Below are 22,057 nucleotides of genomic sequence, written 5' to 3'. Positions count from 1 at the left end.
AGGTTCTCCAAGGATCAACTTTAATAGTATCAGAATCCAGGATTTGTTATGAACTTCTCAAATCCTTTTATAAAGAAAGTAAAGAATGTCATGGAGTGGTGGGGGCCCATCAGTGAGTTTGCTTGGAACTATTGTTAAAGTATTGTGCATTCTATGCATAATGAATATCATGCTCAAGGCAGCTTCCCAGTATGTTGGCTGCTGTGATCACTGAAGTGATAGAGGTCAAGCTTCTGGGGCAAATTTTGAAACAGATACTGGGGGTCATTAACACTCTACAGCCAGTTGTCTGTAAATCCCAGTTCATTTAAGCTACAGGTATAGGATCTGTTATCTGTAAACCAATTATCCAGAAAGTTCTGAATTACAGGAAGGCCATCTCCATAGACTCCATTATAAGCAAATAATACTATTTTTTAAAAATTATTTTCTTTTTCTCTGTAATTATAAAACAATACCTTGTACTTGAGGGTAACTAAGCTGCACAAATCCATATTGGTGGTAAAACTATCCTTTTGGGTTTAAATGATACCTAATCCAAATTATTAAAATATCCCTTATCCAGAAAACCCCAGGTCCTGAGCACTCTGGATAATAGATCCTATACCTTTACTTGCATTAATATCACCTTTTGCACTACCATATCGTTGCATTCACAGCCACGGCCTTCCTTCTGCATCTTTTTCGGAATTGAGCACTGATGTACCTATTGATGCATAAGAACCCTGCAGCTACCACCACGTCTGGACCATTCCGTAGCTTCAGGGTTCCCTCTGCACCCTGCATCAATAGGTGCAGCACACTTGTGTCTAAATCATCCAACACTAGAAGTTATACCAACCGGACATGGAAAGCTTTCAGCATAATTGCATCTGGTTTATGGCAAAGTGCATTTATTTTGATACATCTCCCCCTGTGATGTTTAGGACAGCAAACCTTAGTTGATATGCCAAATAACTTATATCAAGTCTAAGGCAGTGTAATATAATTTCAATTTAATGTCAAATGACGGTGGTAGTTTGGCAGAAAAAGATATATAGCACATAGTGTACATACTTCTAATACTGGGATTAGCTCTTTATAATGGAACTTCCTACAATTCCATTGCATGACACAATAATTCATGTCGTCAACAACAGAACTTTATTTAAATACACCTTTTATTTAATGCTTCATTTTGTCTTTTTTGTTTAATAATTTTACACAGCTTTGCAAATATATCCCTTAAAGTTCACTATATAAATGATACTATTTTACTACTAATTTAGAATGTGAACAGTTTCATTGTGGACCTGCAATTAACAGCCGCTCTTTTATTTATGCGCTGACATTTCTGTTTTCATAAAACTGTAATATCTCCCTCGCTAGCGCAGTTTTGTTTTCATCAACATTTCAATTATGTGAGGAGAATTAGTTTTGCAGCAGCCACGAGCTAAGGAAAAAAAGCTGCTTTCGGAATGCATGTGTGAGCTGATTTAATTCTTCTGCTGAGAACTGGCTCAGATTTGCAAATCATAATGCACTGAATATGCACCGATGGATAATTCCATCATTTTTATCTCCATTAGAATTTTTTTCCATAGGGTGAGATGTTTCATTTATGTAAATAAATGTACAGGCATTCTGTTCCCAAGTGGAAATGATTTTGAATATTATGCATGTGGAATACATTTCCCCAGGGTTCAGATCTTTACATAGAACGGCACAGGTTACATAAAGCACTGGATCATACTTATCACTAGGAGAACAGCAGCCTGAAAAAAGATGTTCCAAAAATTCATACTTCATAGTTATCCTATTATTTATACAGGTCAAATATGCTCTGCAGTGCTTTACAATGATTATTTAATGACTTCCTGGTCATTTTAATCATGATGCAATTAAAGGAAAATTATACCCCAAACAATGTAGATCTCTATAAACAATGTGATGTGAATCCTTGTTCATACAAATAAACCAATTTCATAAAAATAGTATATATTTTCCTATTATGTGCTATTGGGTACTAAATAGAAAATTGCCATTTGAAATACTAAGGGCCTCCCCCTGGGATCATATAACTCACAGTGCACATAAACAGACCAAGGGCACACATACATGCTAGGCCACATCAGCCATTTAATGGACAGAGTTCTGTCTTTTACTCCCACACTACTTCCTGTTACAGTTAGAGCTGCATTATTTCCTGTCAGGTGATCTCTGACGGAGCACACAGCCCATCACTAAACGTTAGCTCAATGGTAAATGTTTTTGGAAAGCAATCCCTTCTCTGTTAAAAAAGAAACAAAAATGGTGACATCTTCTGTTGAGCTGAATCTACACAGAGAGGCCATTTTACTAATTTTCAAATTTAAGAAAAATAAAATGCATTAAAATGACTTTTTTATGGGGTTGTTTATTTTCCCTCAAGTGCTAGCTTGTTGTGTTTTCTAAAAAGTTGTGTTTCCAAAAACACACACCTCAATGAGGCTCCTTGTGAGAAAATTTTGGGTGATTTCGGAAAACGAAGTGCCGTGTATGTTTTGCCACCAGTGATAAATCTTATTCAAGGGAGATTTTTCATCCACAGTAGCCCAGATTTAGGGTGACAAATCTCTATTTGTCTTCACCCTAGAGGACAAAATGTACACTTAGGGGTGTTCAAGAGTTTCAGTAATGTAAAGATTGTTTTGGGTTTAGGAGGGGATTTTTTCTCTAGGAAGCTGAATGGGAAACTGGCCAGCTAGAGGTGTTTATTATCTACTGTCTCAATTTGTAGAGATTTTTGGAAAGCATTAAATAAGTGGTCTTATTCCTTTTTTTAACTTTTCTATGATGGCGTCAAGAGTTTTTCTTCAATATAAATGTGTTTTTTTTTACAAAATTAAAATTGTTACTGCACAATGCTACCTTCACCAAATGAGCAGATCTTGCCTGATTTGGCCACTTGCATTCTGGGCCAAATCAGACTGATCTGATCTTTGGTGCCTGGTATCTTAATGGCACCTATGTAGGCACAAAGGAAGAGGACTGCATCAACACGTCAATGTTGTCCCCATCCGATGTCATTTTTAAACCTTCCTAATCTATCTGCCGATCTAGCAGATTTTTGGCCAGATCTTTGTTGGCTAGGCTGTGGGGAGGGCCAATAAATGGGCAGATAAGTTTCCGACTTGGTCTGAAAAGGACAAACAGGCTGCTTAAATCTGCCCAAGTATGGCTTTGTTAGAGTACGGATCTCCCATGCAATTAAAGGAACAGTAACACCAAAAAATGAAAGTGTATAAAAGTAACTAAAATATAATGTGCTGCTGCCCTGCACTGGTAAAAGTTGTGTGTTTACTTCAGAAAGTCTACTATAGTTTATATAAATAAGCTGCTGTGTAGCCATGGGGGCAGCCATTCAAAGGAGAAAAAGCACAGGCACATAGCAGATAACAGATAAAACACTATTGTATTCTACAGAACTTATCTGTTATCTGCTATGTAACCTGTGCCTTTTCTCCTTTTTTCCAGCTTGAATGGCTGCCCCCGTGGCTACACAGCAGCTTATTATATAAATTATAGTAGGGTTACTGTAGCAAACACACCAGTTTTACCAGTGCAGGGCAACAGTACATTATATTTTTATTACTTTAAAGCTCTTTTATTTTTTGGTGTTACTGTTCCTTTAAGAATAAAGCTTACAGTTCCTCTTTAAAAGGTTCTGTACACCATTAAGACAACTAAAATCTTCTGGGAGTTCAACCAAGAGGAGTGCAATCTTATTAAAGGAGTTGTTGACCTTTGAGTTAACTTTTAGTATGATGTAGAGAGTAATATTCTGAGACAATTTGCAATTACTCTTCATTTTTTATTATTTGTAGTTTTTTAGTTATTTCATTTTCAGTTCAGCAGCTCTCCAGTCTGGAGTTTTAAAAGTTATTTGGTTGCTGGGGTCCAAGTTAACTTAGCAACCAGTAAGTGGTTTGGATGAGGAACTAATATATGAATAGGAGAGGGACTGAAAAGAAAAGAAAGTTACAAAAGGTAATAATAACAATAAAATTGTAGACTCACAGAGCAATAGGTTTTTAGACTGTAATGGGCTATTTGGTAGCCCCATGTAGCCTGTTGGCCTGCAGGAGGCTCTGCTTGGAATAAAACTGTGTCTCTGTGCTTCCAAAACTTGCCTCCAAGCCAGAAATGTAAAAATAAGCGCCTACTTTAAGGCCACTGAGAGAAACATCAAAGGGGGTGGTGAGTAACATGTTGCTCATGAGCCAGTGGTTGGGAAACACTGACCTAGAGGTATTGAAGGATGCTTAGCTGAGGTTTGTGATCTGTTTATCCAAAAATCACACATCTGCCCCTATAACCAATCACATTGAATTATTCCATAGTATCTGAGAGCTAGAAGTTTTAAAAGATGTTGAGCTTCAATCTGCTGCTTCACCCCAAAATCTCATGCCTGCCCATTTGACCAATGAGCCAATCCATTGTATCGCTGAACTACTCACAAGCACATTGTAGCAAAGGAATATGTTCCTAAGGGTGTTCAAAGATGTTGAGCTTTAATATGCCACCCGTTTAAAAAAAATCACACACCTACAAATCTGACCAATGAGACTGTGCCATCCCACAGTATCATTGAACTACTCAATAGTGCATTGTTGCGAAAGAACCTGCACCTATAGGTGTTCAGTGGTGTAAAACCTCAATGTGCCATCTGGTCACTCCAAAATCACATGCATCCCATCTGTGCAGTGCATTGTTTTAACAAAGGCATCATTATGAAGGGGTTTTCAGTGGTTCTGAGCTGGTTATGCAGTCTTTTTGCCTTCAAACCTGAGTTGTGACATAACGAGTACACTCTGTTAAAGCCAGTGGCCCACTAGATGACTGACAGGTAGGGAAAAATCTCATTTGGCTTTTAGTGAAAAAATGTACACTTGAAAAAAATCTGTTTACACAAAAATTGGTAAGTTTTAAAAAGGAGAACAAGTATAACAAATATAAAAAGAGACTTTAATGTAAGCATTTTCTCTGCTGGCCATAAAGGGGGCCTGCCACCCTAAGAAATAATTCCAAATCCTTTTCTGTTATGTTAGTTGAGCAAAATAAACTTTACTTTTACTATATAAATGATTTAATTTTTGTTTCCTTCAGTCTTGGAATTTACAATCACAGCAACCAGACAGGTGCCATTTTGTGGGCACTGTTATTAAGGCAAGCTTTGCATCACCCCTAAATGTTGTGTATGTGCAAGAATGTGGGACCTAATGTCCATGCATATGCACAGGGCCATGAGGAGGGAGGGGGGATGAGAGGAGTGCACTGACATTTAGGAAGTGCTGAATGAAAAGTGAAAGTAATTGACTGCCCCTCCTCTATGCCTAAGGCAATATATGATTGACAGCTCAGATTTGTGAATACATTTTTTTATGAGTAGGGATCTTTTAATTAAAATTTAGGTTTCATGTTTAATTTGCAATTGCCTTTTGTCCATGGGTGGCAGGTACCTTTTAAATTACCCTCCTATTGTCTGTCTTTTTACTGTTTGCTTTCCCTTTATAATTTGTGGACTTTCAATAGTAAAAGTATGGTTTGCCTACCTGTAAATAATGCAAGCTGTGCTCTGGCAAGTGCTGCAGTTGTTTAAATCTTGTCCAGTTCGGTAGAAGTTGCGTCTGTGTAATTAGACAGTTGTTTCATTATTATTGTGAACACTAAACAGATATAAAAACATGCTTAAGAGATTTAATGGCCACCCGTGATCAAATAGACGTCTGTGCATATTAACAATCCCTTAATCTCAAATCCCCTGCTTGATTTATATTCACATTTCAAGAAGGAATTGTCTGGTTGCAAAGGAGGGAAATGTTAGTAACTGTAGGTAAATACATCACAAACAGTTCCTTTTTACAATATCCTTATCTAGAGGATTATGATGTATTCCATTGTGATACACTAAATGCTATTATATTTATTGTGCTACAGAACAACAATTATTGTTAAACCCTTTTCAATAAACGTAGGGTATTAACTAGGTGAACAATATACATGTATTGGTGCACTATAAAATCTATGCATCCTTCTCACTTTGCATTTAACAGGACTACAATACAGGTATCGGACCCCTTATCCGGAAACCCATTATCCAGAAAGTTTCTAATTACAGAAAGGCCCTCTCCCATAGACTCTATTTTAATCGAATAATTCACATTTTTATAAATGGTTTCCTTTTTCTCTGTAATAATAAAACAGTACCTTGTACGTGATCTCAACTAATATATAATTAATCCTTATTGGAGCCAAAACAGTCCTATTGGGTTTAATTCCTACTATTTTTTTAAGCAGGCTTAAGGTAGGAGATCTAAATTACAGAATTATCCGGAAAACCCCAGGTCCCCAGCATTCTGAATAATGGGTCCCATACCTGTACTCTGTAAGTGATGGATAGATACCGTACTGCTAATGGATGGTGGGTTTCAGGCCCACTGTATATTACCAAGATTATATCAGTTTTTGACACTTTAAATTATTGTATTAAAACGAATTGCAAGGCTCAGTGTACAGTATGTGGTGTTACTGTATACGCATTATTTTGGCCACTCACAAAGTTGCACCCAATGAGCCTTTCTTTTTCTAGAGGTGCATAGTATACCATTATCACAAGGAATGGGTTCCTGTAATTGTTTTGTATTACTTAAAAATGTAATGCAAAATAAAAAAAGCTCCATGGCACAGTAATCCCCTGGAATCATGGGTGCACTCATGTTAGGCAATTGTTGCTAAGACAAATTTAGATTTCCATGTTATTGCAATGCAAAAAAAGTTTGGAAATCAGAGACTGCTAGGTGTACCATTTCCCTTACATTGTATTGTCTTAATAGTTTGTTCTGTTTATATGGTGGTTTAGGTATAGCTGAAAAGCAAGACAGAAATAAGGTGCAAATTCAACTTAGCATTTTATAAATCTTATGTGAATGTTCTCCCTTTAATAGCATCCTGTTAATCTAGCAGCAATGTGCTAATTTCTGGGGTTAATTTTGGCTCAACCAACCAGATTCTTTTACAACAAACTAAAATTGTTGTCCCTTTCTTTATGAGATATTGTTAAATGTCTCACATATAACTAAGGTATATTTATAAGGGTGATATTTAGGGGTTTATGTAATAAAAGGCACTGAAGCAGTAACCCATAGCAACCAATCAATAGGTAGAAATTTTGGTCACCTGTTTAAAAATAAACATCTTATTGGTTGCTGCTCCTGGGCACACTTAGCGCTTTTTATTATATATGGGAATAGTCTTTTTTATCTTTAGTATGATCCCCCTTGTGGTGGGACTGATAGAATCTATACATAGGGGGAGTGTAATAAAACAGAAAACAATTCACACAAATTGCTTGTCCCAATGTAATATTCTTCATTCCACTGCAATTTTAATTGCATGTTGTGCACTTTTAAGTAATCTTTTGGAGCAAACACAACATTTTCAGTAAGAAGTTTTATTACATACACTGCGCACTGGCGCCAACTATAAAATTTGCAACCTTTCCTTCGCTGTCATAAGTGGTCGCTAAACAGTTTTCGGTTTTGCTAAAGCTATATTAAATTCGCTCAAGGAAAATTTGTTCTTGCAAGGGCTTACATTTTCACATTGTGAATATTTTTGCATTGCTGGGGTTCATTTATCAACACTGGGCAGATCTGATTAGTTGCCATAGGTTACTGCCCAGTGTTGATAAATTACACCCACTGAATTTTATCACAGAGTCTAAATGTTCTTTTGGTTGTAGCCCATTAGTAAAAACAAATATGTATTATATATTTGCTGCTGGGTTGCATAAAACTGCATGGGTCCTTATCCATAGGTTAAACGATTGCTTTTCTGTATTCCTCATAGTCTTCTCTAAGATTTCTAAGAATTCCATTATAAATGTTCTGTACATGGATGTTTTACAAGTATAAATGTAAATTACCTAAATACCCCAATGAATGGTATCTTGTGACCTATAAGTATACATCTTACCTAGGCTCATTTACTACTAAAAAAGCAACCTATCAGTTTACTTTCATTATTATACCTATAAAAACTAATCAGATCTAATTGCTGATTGTTTTGGGCTACTGCACCTATATTTTTTACAAGTACTATATGTTTTTTAAACAATCTCTTTCTTTTAGATTATAAACTGTGTCGTACCCTTCATTGAGAGCTCTGGCCTTTTCCAGATCTTGAATTACATTCAAAAGGATCTTAATCTTCTCTTTGTTTGATTGCAAGGATTCTTCTATGGTTTGTAGTTTACCTTGTAAGGAACAGAATTCGCCATGTGCCTTCTGGCTTTGGTTTCCTTCTTTGCTTTCCTTGTTAGTATCACATTGTTCTTCACTCTTTGGAAAGCATGAGATACTTTGTATGCCACTACAGGGCTGGGAGGAATCCAGCCGATTTGTATTTGTCTCCGTTGCTACGACTGTTTCTGCATTAGTTTGTATTCCAGTATTGTTCGGAAATGGTACGAATGCTTGATTATCACTGACCCGAGGTTCACTTTCTGAACCTTTGGTGGAGTTTTCCAATTGCTGGTGCTCTGAGTGAAGATGATTACAGACACTGCTATTAAAAGAAGGTGTTACAGATGCAGTTCTATTCAAGTCAATATGTGTTTTCAGTGATGGTGATGATTCTTCATTTATACTTTGCTTTGAATGACAAAAGCCTTGTTGGTGTTTTGGTTTAGTTTGTTTCGCTGGTGTGACCTTCAAAGTTTGTGAAGTATTTTCATGAGATCTTTCTGAATATTCATTCCCATAACCCTTGGAAGTGTTTTCAGTCTTATTATCGGGTACAAGTGTAAAGGCTGGGACTTTCTCAAACAGTTCAACAGATTCTGATTCTGAGCTTTCACTGATAGGTCCATTGCTTTGTGCTTTGGGTAATGTTTGTTTAACAGAACCATGTCTACTCACATGTTTGAAGCCATCTTCTAATTGTTCGACTATTCTCAAATGGGATAGCTGAGCTGCCACTTCTTCTTCTGAAAGGTCCCCATTACTCAGGAAACAGCTTGGCTCTTTAGCGAATTGTCTTATAGGATTGCTAGCTATAAGTTTTTTTGTCTTAAAGCTTGGAAAATGTTTTCTCAGGCTTGGGGAAGTCTGTATAGCAATGTTTTGAAGTCCACATTGGGACTCAGGATTAGCCAGCAGACACATTGATATGTTGTGGCACCTTTCATCTCTTCCATTTACTAGTGGAACGTTTTCACCTGGCTCTGTTACCAGTGGGGCACAACCTAGAGAAGTAGTACTTGTGCTGTCTTCCTTAAAGCGTACTTGCTGAGACTTGTTTCTTCTGTGGTTAGATGGCTTTGTATTGTCGGAAGTGTCAAGACTTTTTCTTTTCAGCAGTGCAGGCCGCACCCTTAGTGGTTTCTGTTCCATTGAGTTGTAGGGCTCGTTGGCTATACAGCTTGTTTCTTTGTGACCCATTCCAGTGGATCACTTAAAATGTATCTGAAAACGAAGCCATAATTTAACCAAGTCCATAAAATGTTTTGTAGAGGGGCTCATTTTAGAGCCTTATTTTCTTCGATATTTCCAGACAAATCCTTGTAATGTTTTTGTCTTTCTCATATAACCTACTCTTTGAGATTAAGTTTCATCAACAAACAAGATGTTTTTTCATCGATACAAAGTGATGGTGTTTTAAGAAAAGTGAATCTACTTTCCTGTTTACATTTAATATGTGACAGTATTGTACATATAATTAAATACTGAATAAATATGATTAATACGGAATTACTGTCACTGAGAACTAAATTGTCACTCTATTTTTTAATAGCACTTTCTATAGTACATAGCAACATTTCATTTTGAGTAATTTCTGCTAAGTCTTGCTGTTACAGCCATTTAAATATTTTTTCCTTCCTTGCAGCATTATTAATAAGGGCACAAACATTAATTTGTTGGAGGAAAATTGCGTCTTCAGAAATATATCCCAGAGTACATTGCACAAATTTAGTAGCTGGCATAATTTCTTCCATTTAATGACGAACTAAAGCCAGCAACGTTGCATTAATCTTTGTCTGTAATTGCTCTGGAGTGCTTTATGCCTTGCTTTGTTTGGTAAACTGTTCAAATATATATAGATAGAGGGTTTGTTCTTATGTTTCACCGATCATTTCTGCAGCCCAGAAAATATCTTCTGTAAGAAGAAAAAATGAAATTGTTAGTTATCAACAGTAAATGCCAATGTACATCTAATTAATGTGCATGTTTATTACAGCTTGGTATCTGTATGATGTACATAGCAACTGCCATGTCACTCCATTAAACATAATTTTTAGGTGCCTACTGCATGGCTGGGCAGAAGCTACTGCAGCTTACTAAATGCTAAGGCGTTGGGTTCCAGGTTAGCAGTTAAAAATAACCCACATGTTGACCAGATAACCCCTTTAACAAGCAGGGGTTATTGTGTAACGTGTGGCTGCTGGTATCTGGCATCTTAAAATGGACTGAATGAACTCAGCAAAAGGGTTTAATTGGATTTTTTGAATGTCCGAGTTTCAGTTTTGACAAATTCTGTCACATTCTTCTACGTGCAGAATATATTACATTTTGTTTCTAGCTGTGCTCTCCACACTGTTACATTTCAGAAACGGTATCCTTATTTTTAAAATATACAGAATTCTGGTTTGCTCTATGGCAGTGGCTTAAAAATGTTTTGGGTGTTAAAATGAATTGTGAGCTGAGGATCAATTTGCACATGTTTATACCTATTTTTCCCCAGTGATGCTATTTATGTCTTCACTCAAGTGTAACTATAAGTAATATAATGCACATCTGATATAAGTACATTTTTATAATTCCATATTTACAAGCTGCTATATTTTCCTATATAGTACTTAAGGCATTGGTTGCCAAAACTGTCGGTTCCAGCAGTGCATGTTGTATTGATATTCCAAGTATATGGGAGGCTGTCAGAACTTCCCATCCATGGAATGATCCACTGGTGCTCTGTAGAGATGTCCACAAAACATTCATTGCTGGTGAGGCTTAAGGACAGGTTCAACGTCCTATTAATAAAAGTGATATTCTCAGATCTAACACAATGAGAATGGACTTTTCATATCTTTAGATTTCTGTGATATAATGCTATATATAATATAATGCTAGAATTCAACTTTATTTGAAGTGTGCTTGACTCAATAATATTTCTTTTTTGAATTCCATGCATTTTAAGTTACTGTATATACTCGAGTATAAGCCTAGTTATTCAGCACCCAAAATGTGCTGAAAAAGTCACCCTCGGCTTATACTTGAGTCAGGTGCCATGGGTCCCTCCAGACTAGCACCCTCTGTCCTTTGTGTGCAAATTAGGCCACCTGCAACCAGACCCTCCAGTGCCCTGGCCCACTCCCAAATGTATCTTTATCTACTATCCTCATCTGTCCTGTTCTGCACTAGACATTGCACTTTATATTCTACATAAACCATAGTTTTGACGGATTTTAACTGAGCTAAAGGGGTAGTACTCTTAAGGTATCATTGTTGATAACATGTTGTTTTGTTGACCCTCTTCTCCACTTACAGAGCTAATCTTACAAACTCCTTCTCTTAACCTTCAAAGCCCTCCATTCCTCTGCTCCTCACTACATCTCCTCTCTTGTGTCTCCCTACGTTCCTGGACGACTCCTTCGTTCCTCACAGAGCAATCGCTTGGTTGCGCCCCCCACTACTACTGCTGTCTCCCGCCTTAAACCTTTCTGCCTTGCTGCCCCTTACATTTGGAATGCCCTCCCTGACTTCCTCCGGAGAGAATCCTCCCTCAGTCTTTTTAAAACTAAACTTAAAGACTACCTTTTGGAGCACTCACCCAGCACCTGATCTGGGAACTGGCACTTATATTGTAATGTCAACCACTGTGACCTACAGCACTTATATTTGCCTATTTGTGTCTGTAAGTTACCCTCCCATCTAGATTGTAAGCTCTACGGGGCAGGGACCTCCATCCTCTTGTGCCTCTGACTCTTAACTTATTGCAACTGAATCTTGTATTTATTTGTATGCATTTATCTGTATTTATTGTTATACTGTGTATTTATCTATTATCTTCATAACCCCCTGTTTGTATTAATGTATTCTACTGTACAGTGCTGCGTACATAAGTAGCGCTTTATAAATAAAGATATACATATATACATAATCAGTGGCAAGTCAATATCATGTTTTTGGTGTACATTTTATGAAATATTAAGAGCTGAAAGGATAAGTAAGCCTTTTATTTTTAAATCTACCAAAATTAACATAAACAGCTCCCACTATAGCATACCTTCCTACATGCAGATTTATTTTGTCTCTCTATTATACTGCAGCTCTTTTACTGACTTCCTTCTCATGATGCACCACCCCTTCTCTCTCTCTGACTATGAAGACCTCAAATGCTCACTGCCTCTTCTCCAATTAAAAATCAATCATGCATGAGCAGTAGGTACCTCTTTCAGGTTATCATAGTCAGAGAGAAAAGGAGTACTCAGAAAGCAAAAGGGGTGGTGCTTCATGCTAGAAAAGGAAGTAACAAAAAGAACTGGCTGTAATAGAGAAACAAAATAAATCTGGATGTAGGGAGAACATATATTTACATATAAAAAACATTTTACTAATTGTTTAAAAATATCTTAGATAGAAAAGCAAAGGAGGTAATTCCTTATACTCTACCTTCTAATTATTAGGTTATACAGTATTTAGCATCTGTGGAATGGGATTGCGGCATTGCTTTGAGAAGAGCATTTATTTGGCCTAAAATAGGGAATAAACATTTTTTTTTTATATTTTTTTTTAAACTTCTATTCTCTCTAATCTCCCTGCTGGAGCTTAGTTATATTTAGATAAGAAACAGCTGGCTCAAATAAGATGATTATTTTAGTTACATTGCTTCATGATCAAATTAATAGGAATTGCATAAAATGACTGTAAAACTGGTTTACGGTTAGCAATGTATGTTATTGGTATACAGAGCATTAGCAGAGCTGCGAGTGTGCTTTAAATGTCTAAAATACACAATTTTAATTACATTGACTTAGTTGGAAGCTGCAGTGTTTTTGTTTAAGAAACGTTTGCTGAAGGTTAGAGTTGTCAGAGTGAGAGATTTATATCCTAGTGGGCTCACAGATCCATGAGGATTTCTTTTTTGACTTGTAGTGTGGATTTATTGAAGGATAGGGAAGCCTGTTGTAAAATGTCAGTTGCTAGTTTATAAGCATGTTACCTGTAAAGAGAAAGCCTCTTGATACTGCTTTTAAAATGTATTTCTCCCATCATTTCTTCTATATTTTTGCCTTCCCCTCTTTGGTATTACTGTTTTAGAGTTCCAATGACCCTTTATTCTTCATCCCATTCCTATCTATAAGACACATCCACTGATTTCTTCCCTTCAACCTCTTTTAACTTCTTCTTTTATCTCTTAATCCCCTAATCTGATTGCCCATTTTTCCTTTAGATTTTTACTAATAATAAATCACATATTTCTAAATAAGGGCTAAATTATGTAAGGAACAAGAGCTGGTCAAATACCTATATTAATATTTTGTTTGATTACAATTTTTTAAAGGAACACAAAATATTTTGTTTATGTGGGAACTTAAAAGTCTATGGTAAAGCCTCTGAGACCTCTGAGACCCACTCTTGTGCACACCCTGTAGACTAGACTCATATACAAAACTTTTGATCTCTCCTAATAGGCCTTAGAGCCCTTGCATGTCCCCTTATCCAGTGATGCCAATCCAAGCCATTTTGCTCCTCTGTACCCCACGCCACTTATGTTGTATTCTAACCACCGATGGCTTAACCTCTTACTTCTTCTATTATATTTAGATCCAATAGATTCATCACATTAGTGCCACCTAGAACACTAAGGGGCACATTCACTAATCCACGAATCCGAATTCTGAATGGGAAAAAATCGGATTGTATTGAGCAATTGTAAACGGCGGAAGAACCAATCCGATTTTTTTGCGACAGCGTCGAAAAAGTCGTGCCAATTCACGGAAAAGTCAAGGCGGTGACGGAAAAGTCGCGCCAATTCGCGAAAAAGTCGATCAAAGTCGATCATTACGGAAAAAACGCATTCGGATGCTTTTCGGACGTTCGTGGATTAGTAAATGTGCCCCTAAATGTATTCAGCAGAAACCTTTACTATACCTGAGTATACCTAGAAACTCCCTTTAATATCAACTGCCATTTTAGCTTGGTCTTGGTAGCTTCCTGCTGCAGTTATAGCCTTTGGAAGCTCAGATCACACATTCCTCAGGGTGTGGGGGGGTGAGTTCTTATGCATTCTTATGGGAGGGGGTGCAGGGGAAGGGAGGGGGAAAGAGGATAGAACTGAGCAGACTCGTGCCCCAAACATGAAGGAGCCCTTAAAGAGAGGAAGTCTGATAACGAAGATGTTCAAAAAAAAGGAGACAAGAAATCCTGTGTTTCTTTTGATAGAGGACTCAGTGATTCTATGCTTATTTACATAGACCTTTCTGATAAAGCTTACTTAATTTTTACCTTTCCTTCTCCTTTAACAGTATCTATTATGGCCCCAAGAACATCTGAACTCTCAGTGTTACATCCACTAAAAAAGACAACATATGTTCAAAAGGTTAGGTTCCTCCTAGTATAAACTTTTGAAATATATTTAAAATCAGCAGGTGTGTACCTCAGTCTTATTTTATTACCTACTTACTGTAAATGTATTCATTAATTTTGTGTGTGTATTTGGCAGGGGGTGTTGTTGTGGAATTTTATCCAGATGGAAAGAAATCAGAAATGACAGTTTATGCACAGTTATTTCCAGAAATCATCAAACATTCTGACAAGGTTGGCGTAACAAAACAAACCATGACAAAAGCAACATATGTTTTAATTAGCAAAAATTAATCCTTTGTCTATTTGTGCACAGATTGATGCTTCACAAGTAAAGATGACTAAAGATGATAAAAAAAAAGTCTCACACTCTTTTTTATATGACATAAATATAACAAAACAAAATATAAATAACCAGTGAAATTCATTACATTTTATTGTAAAAAAATATAAATATATAATATCTATACCGGTGTATATATATATATATATATATATATATATATATATATATATATAAATATATCTATGAAAAAGTGTAAGGCAACAGGCACTCACGTTAATGAAGAAATAGGGTGCCTGGGTGCAGAGTCCAAGCCAAAAATTCACAAATAAAATAATGAGCCGCACTCGCAGGTCTTAGTGAGCAAATAAAGGGAAAAATTTATTGTAGCATCAAGCTAACGTTTCGGCTGCTTCCACAGCCTTTTGACAAAGGCTGTGGAAGCAGCCGAAACGTTAGCTGCGAGTGCGGCTCATTATTTTATTTGTATATATATATCTATATAGAAAAAGGCTGAGGCACACACTTATAGGGATAACAACCTGGGTGCAAATCAGATAAACAATGTAAATATGTAAAAAATGCTGATGCACACCAGGAAAATTTAATAAAAAAAAGATACTTATTTTATTTAGATCGACGTTTCGGGCCTCATCTGGGACCTTTATCAATATATTTATATATATATAAGCAGTAACGTAAGCAGCACACCATAAGCCAGAGATGCTACCTGAGTGCTCGTGTGGTAATTGAAGATGTAATTTATCCAAATGATGGCACTCACAGGAACTTTGCACATATTTTCAAAAATAAAGAAAAAACTTTAGGTTTATTAGATTCAACGTTTCACTCCAATACTGGGACTTCATCAGGGATCTGAAACGTTGGATCTAATAAACCTAAAGTTTTTTCTTTATTTTTGAAAATGTGTGCAAAGTTCCTGTGAGTGCCGTCATTTGGATAAATTATGTATATATATATATAAAATAGAGACAAGCTGGCACTCTTGTGTAATTGCAAAAAATACACCTGGGTGCAGCAATTGTGTAATCAATAGATGCAGGTATCGAAGAAGCCGCTCACGCAGGACTTACGAAAAATTCAATGGTTCTTTATTACTTTGAGAAAGGCTGAGGTTCCAGCCAAATGTTAGTCCACCACTTCTAATAAAGTACCATTAAATTTTTCGTAAGGCCTGCATGAGTGGCTTCTTCGACACCTGGATATATATATATATATACCGACTGTGCTTCCTTAAAAAAGGCCCCAAGCAGGAGCTGAAACGCATACAAAGAACAGTTGCAACTATCAGTGGCAGCTACAACAAGGTGGCAGGTTTATTGTAGACATAACCCAATATGTAATTAAAGGCACAAAGTTTGCCCAGTTTGCATGCTACCTGCTGATTGGTTGCTATAGGTGATAACAAGTGTAGCAAACTTTGCTCTTGCTATTACCTAACCTGTGTTTTGCACCTGATTTTTTGCACTTACACCTTTGCTATTATGTCTTCTTTTATTACAACATGCCTAAATATCTGCTAAAGTACCGTGCATAGTAATGTATTACTGATCAATCAGTGCCAATTGCTGTCCAGTAAGATCCAGAAGCAATTTTTTACTCCCTATATCAAACAATTAAAAAGTTTCCAGAAAGCAATTCTCAAATACAGTAGGTATTTATTTCTGCAGCTTTCATCTCTATCTAAAGCATATACAGTGTGATATTACTAGCCTTTCATTATATGCAAAGCAAAGAGCCAAATGATGGTTACATACTTCTACAGTTTGCTTTAATTGTAACCTGCTTTCCTGGCTAAAAACAATTAAAAAAGCCCAAGTTTAGTTTAATAGTCAGTCTTATGTAGGCTTTATCTTTTTGTCTTTGCAATATTGCAGGTGAGAAAAAGACAATATACACTAACAATTTCCCCAAATGTACTTCTTGCTGCATAGAGCACTTTAGGAATTAGAGAAATCAAAGTGAAATATTTAATCTGGCATACAGAATGAAGCCATAATTACTTTTCCCAGTTTTATTTCAGATCCTTTATTGCAGGCATTGCCAAGAGGCAAAACATGGCTTTTCTTTTAAGTGTGCCATATAATCTCAAATTTTCTGTATAAATACAAGGAAATTATAACTTGCTCTTTGTCACTGTTTTTTGTTGGCATAGGTTTTATATTTTGTTTAACTGTTAGACAGTAAAATGTTTATATCTAACCACCTTGTGTTAGAATTAGTTTCCGTCTGCTTTTCTAGGGGAATGTGGCTTGGTAAATCTTTCCATCTGTCAATGGGTACTTGTACTTGAGCCTAACTAACATATAATTTATCCTTATTGGAGGCAAAACAATCCTATTGGGTCCAAAATACAGAAAGACCCCCTATCGGAAAAACCCCAAGTCCCAAGTTCTGGATAACAGTTCCCATACCTGTACCTGGATAAAAAAATTGAATTTGGAGGGGGCTTGGATTATTCTATAGGTGTATAAATGGTTTAGATAGCATAACTCCCTATCCCCTGGAAATTTGGATATTAAATAGTTACTACTGACAAGGTGGTAAAGTAGCTAAAAAAAAGCTTATAATTAATAAAGGTTCTCTTATAGTACATGTTTGTGGGGTGAAATAAAGTACCTATCCAGGACATTCTGAGTGTGGGATACTATAAAATGGTAATAGTTTTGCAAAGTGTATTCATCCTGTCAAGATAAGTTATAGATTGAGTTTTCCTTTTGCATGGTACACCATATTCCCCCCCTTTCTTTGCAGTAGTTTTGTTTAAATAAAACTCTGTTTAGTTGTCCTATATTGAATACTGCAGATACAGTATTCTTAGAGAAAGGTGGACAATCTTAGACAATTTTAGACAAATAGTGGCCTGTAGTAATCACTATAAAAATAACCATTTTTACTTATGTGTGAAATCTATATGGTTTTCAACTAACAAGATATAAGCAGTGATACTAACCGATACTAAAGATTGCTGAATTATGGTCTAAACATTGTTAGCCTACTGATCTAAGGCAGCTTATAGATTTCGACATATATTCTACATTTTATAAGTAGAGAAGTTTTGCTTTCACCAAACCACTCTTCCATTTTCAGCTTTTAACAATCTAATTATTTCCAGTAATCACAATTCATAGTTTTTCAGCAACTGAAATCTGAATATCAACAACACAACTATATGGACTGCATTGTTCAAGCATACGTTTTGAACTGCGCAAAGGTTAAGGTTCAGTACAGCAAAGCATCAAATGCAAATCAAATATCATCAGCACACACGCCATAAAAGCAAATATAGAAAGCTCAGGAAAACTATGCCTCCAGAACTAAATGTAATTACACAATCCATTTCTGTTTACTTGGTTATGTATCATCATTTTTGTGCGGCTTCGTTTTAGACTGGATAACAACATGCTTTTTATTTCATACACTCTGTTAAACCTGCAAATTTATTAGCTTTTTTTCAGGTCATAAAAATCAGTGCAAATGTTTCTGTGTAATAGAGTAAGAATGCAATGTGTTACATTGGTGTGAGCTGGATTCTACTGAACTGATGATATCATAGCAAGAAGTCTTATTAGCTCAAGGGCATTCTGGGGACTGTAACAACCTTCTTCTAGGACACAAGTTAAACAGCCTTAATAAAATAATTTTAGCTGCAAAGAGGAGGATACATTTTCTCTGTTGTAAAAACATATCTTTTAATAGAACCAAGTCTGTACCTTTTGGCACAACATGGCACCTTTGTAACACTGCTAAAATGAAATAATAGAAGTCTACTGTGGTGGCCCAATAAAGCATTTTTGATGTGCTTTACATACATTCGTAGACGTATGGTGCACCCCAGACTGCTGCAAGTGGTGTCAAAGATAATGCATGTATTCCTATTAGGTCAAAACAGCGTCAAAAATCTGAACGCCTCTAAAGTTTCAAAGCAAAGAAAAATCCTCCAGGGAAGGGTACATCTGCCATTGACTCAAACGTGAGCTCGACAAGTTTTAGATTGTGAATTGTTGGATTCGAAGTTGTCGCGGTTTTGTCGCATACTAAGGGGCTGATTTACTAAGACACGAATTCCGACCGAATTGGAAGAATTCCTATTGGAAAACGAACATTTTGCGACTTTTTCGTATTTTTTTCGATTTTTTCGGCGCCTTTATGACTTTTCAGAAATTATCGCGACTCTTTCGTTACCAATACGATTTGCGCGAAAAAACGCGAGTTTTTCGTAGCCATTCCGAAAGTTGTGATTTTTTTCGTAGCGTTAAAACTTGCGCGAAAAGTTGCGCTTTTTTCGTAGCGTTAAAACTTAAAAGGCGCAACGTTTTGCACAAGTTTTAACACTACGAAAAAATCGCAACTTTTTGCGCAAGTTTTAACGCTACGAAAAAATCGCAACTTTCGGAATGGCTAAGAAAAACTCGCGTTTTTCCGCAAAAATCGTATTGGTAACGAAAAAGTCGCGATAATTTTCCGAAAAAATCGCAAAATACCGATCATTACGAAAAAAACGCAATCGGACGCATTCGGCCCGTTCTTGAGTAAGTAAATGGGCCCCTAAATCTCGAAAAAAATCACAACTTTTTTTCCAGGGACATTTAGCACTAAAAAAATATCTGGATCGGGGAATAAAAAATACCCGCTAGTAAATGGCCCCCTTTTAAAGTATGGCGATCCAAAGTATAAAAACACTACTTATCCGGAAAATCCCAGGTCCTGACCATTCTGGATAACAGGTCCCATACCTGTATAACTCACTGCCCTTTATCTAAATCTTTGCCAACACAAAACAATTCCCTTTATGAGAGACAGCAGTTAGTTTATATGAACACAGAAAACATGAAATATATTTTTACTGTAATTATAGTTTTATAAAAGTTGAAATATACTGCACGGGCTCATTTTATTTACAAGCATCATATTTATATTTTGCGACTACCTCTCCAACCAGTGGTGGCCAATGTTTTCATATTTTCGTGTGCGTGTACAGATTTTTGTATTTTCTTTTATTATTGTGTTCATTATCCTGTCTTGTAGTTGACTGCAGACTTGCTTCTTTTTAGCAGTTAAAAATAAGTGCTTTAAATTGTACTAAAGGAATTGAGCATTTACAATCTACATGGAAGCATACACCCCTCTTATGTATATACACACTGCCTCGGGGTAGCAACTAGACCACGAAATTGGAGGAAAAAATAATCAATATTTCAAACTTTTGCAACTCCGCAGGGCAATATTACGCTTTAGCATTTTCAAAGAACATGTAGAAACTTCATTCTGTAAAGCTGGTACTGGAAACAAAAACAATATTATAAACAAGCTCAGTGCATGAATGACTCTTAAAATAATAATTTAAAAACAAACAAACTATTTTTTTCTTTGTCTGTAACAGTTCTACAGGTTATGGTTTAAACTATAAAAGAAAACTACAGAAGTTATCACCAGGGTAACTCAAGGGTTCCCCAGCACCAATTGGTGCAGCTGCACAGCAGAAGAGACAAGATGGTTGAAACCATTTGCAGGAGTGTTTTTAAATGCAAGTACAGGTATGGGACCTGTTATCCAGAATGCTCGGGACCTGGGATTTTCCGGATAAGGGATCTTTCCATAATTTGGATCTCCATAACTTAAGTCTGCTAAAAATCATTTAAATCTTGAATAAAGCCAATAGGATTGTTCTGCCCCCAATAAGGGGTAATTATATCTTAGTTGGGATCAAGTACAGGTACTGTTTTATTATTACAGAGAAAAAGGAAATCATTTTAAAAAATTAGAGATATTTGTTTATAATGGAGTCTATGGGAGATGGCCTTTCCGTAATTCGGAACTTTCTGGATAACGGGTTTTCGTATAGGGGATCCCATACCTCTTAAAAGTGCATCGGTAAATGACTCTTATACTGTATTTCCAAATTAACACCCTCTATGGAACGCTCATTACTGAGGTCCAAGCTTTGCCTGGAAGCAACATTAGGAGAAGGCTATTCATCACGAGAATTGGATTTTTATGGTTGAGCAGCTGCACACAAGCAAGAATCTCCATGTTAAATGCAAAGTATTGGCTGAAATAGGATGTAGGTCACAGCATTTTGGATTTAAAAAATGGATAGCACTTCTCTGTTTGGTTGTTTGATGGCAATCTGGGCTTGTCAATGTCAGGAGAACACTGACTGCCCAAGTGCATGTCAAATGTTTGGTGGACGAGAAATAATGGTCTGTGTCCTGGTTTGAGCTGTAGCCCCTATGTCCAGTGGGGGAAAAAACTATTATCAACGGGAGAAAAAACTATTATGAACAATTTGGGCAAGGCCTATGTTTGAACATAGGTTTCCTCAGGTGGGAGTGAAAGAATCTGACAATCCTCACTTCCACCGAACTGCACACCTGCCAGGCCTGCTCACCATCACAATGCCCAACCATACTAATTCTTTTATGGCTGAAAAAAGTAAATACAAGCAAAGAGAAGTGCTAAGGCTCCTAAACAAACTCTTCTGAAGACTCTTATGATAAGGACCCACAGACCAAGTAAAACAATGGAACTAACCTTTAAAGAAAAGAAATTGTCCAATAAACCTGAAATAATGAACATGATATACACCCCCCTTCACACTTATCCAATTTTTAACCTTGGTTGACCTCACAGACATTCTCAGTCTATTGACCCATATACAGTAATAAATAAACCTTTCTATTGTTAAGCACTGCAGAATATGCTGCTACTTAATGAATATACATAAATAAATAATAACTATAATAACCTACTAATCTTTTTATGGGTTCCTCCCTCGATCACCATCTTGCTCCTTCTGTAGCTTCTGAATGAGTGGCTACTATACTCTTCATTTGAAAAACCCAAGTCCTTTAAATTTGCCTTAAATCATAGAAAACTATGATGAATTAGATGGGTGAGTTGTTGCATGCGTCTATTCCCTGAAGCACTGCATACAAATCACATGTGCTTCTGTTAATTGCATAGTTAGACTGAACCCATCTAATTGGTTTTGGAATCCCTTATCTAAAATACTAAACCTTATATATATTCCCATAGACCCTCAAACAGAATACTTACAACTAGTGATGAGCGAATCTGTCCCGTTTTGCTTCACCATAAAATTAGTGAAACAGCAAGAAAATTTACACTGTGCTTGACAGTATTGTAA

General features: G+C 36.5%; 2 protein-coding genes across 2 annotated transcripts in view; one reads left to right on the top strand and one right to left on the bottom strand.

The window, feature by feature from the left end:
- Positions 1-22,057, top strand: part of dock2 (dedicator of cytokinesis 2) — a 350,017-nt gene that overhangs the window by 177,077 nt on the left and 150,883 nt on the right. The gene's annotated exons all lie outside the window — the stretch shown is intronic.
- insyn2b (inhibitory synaptic factor family member 2B) overlaps positions 1-22,057 on the bottom strand; it is a 69,525-nt gene that overhangs the window by 11,533 nt on the left and 35,935 nt on the right. Inside the window, exons 2-3 of the mRNA XM_012959755.3 lie at positions 8,170-10,176; positions 5,574-5,648 (exon numbers count right to left, since the gene is read on the bottom strand). Coding sequence (XP_012815209.1) covers positions 5,574-5,648; positions 8,170-9,461 — 1,367 coding nt within the window. The 5' untranslated portion in view covers positions 9,462-10,176. The remainder of the gene's footprint in view (positions 1-5,573; positions 5,649-8,169; positions 10,177-22,057) is intronic.

The sequence above is a fragment of the Xenopus tropicalis genome, chromosome 3 (genome assembly GCF_000004195.4).
Source record: "Xenopus tropicalis strain Nigerian chromosome 3, UCB_Xtro_10.0, whole genome shotgun sequence".
NCBI classification, from domain to species: domain Eukaryota; kingdom Metazoa; phylum Chordata; class Amphibia; order Anura; family Pipidae; genus Xenopus; species Xenopus tropicalis.
The sequence above is the reverse complement of the archived record's forward strand: the minus strand, read 5'-3'. Positions and strand labels throughout refer to the sequence as shown.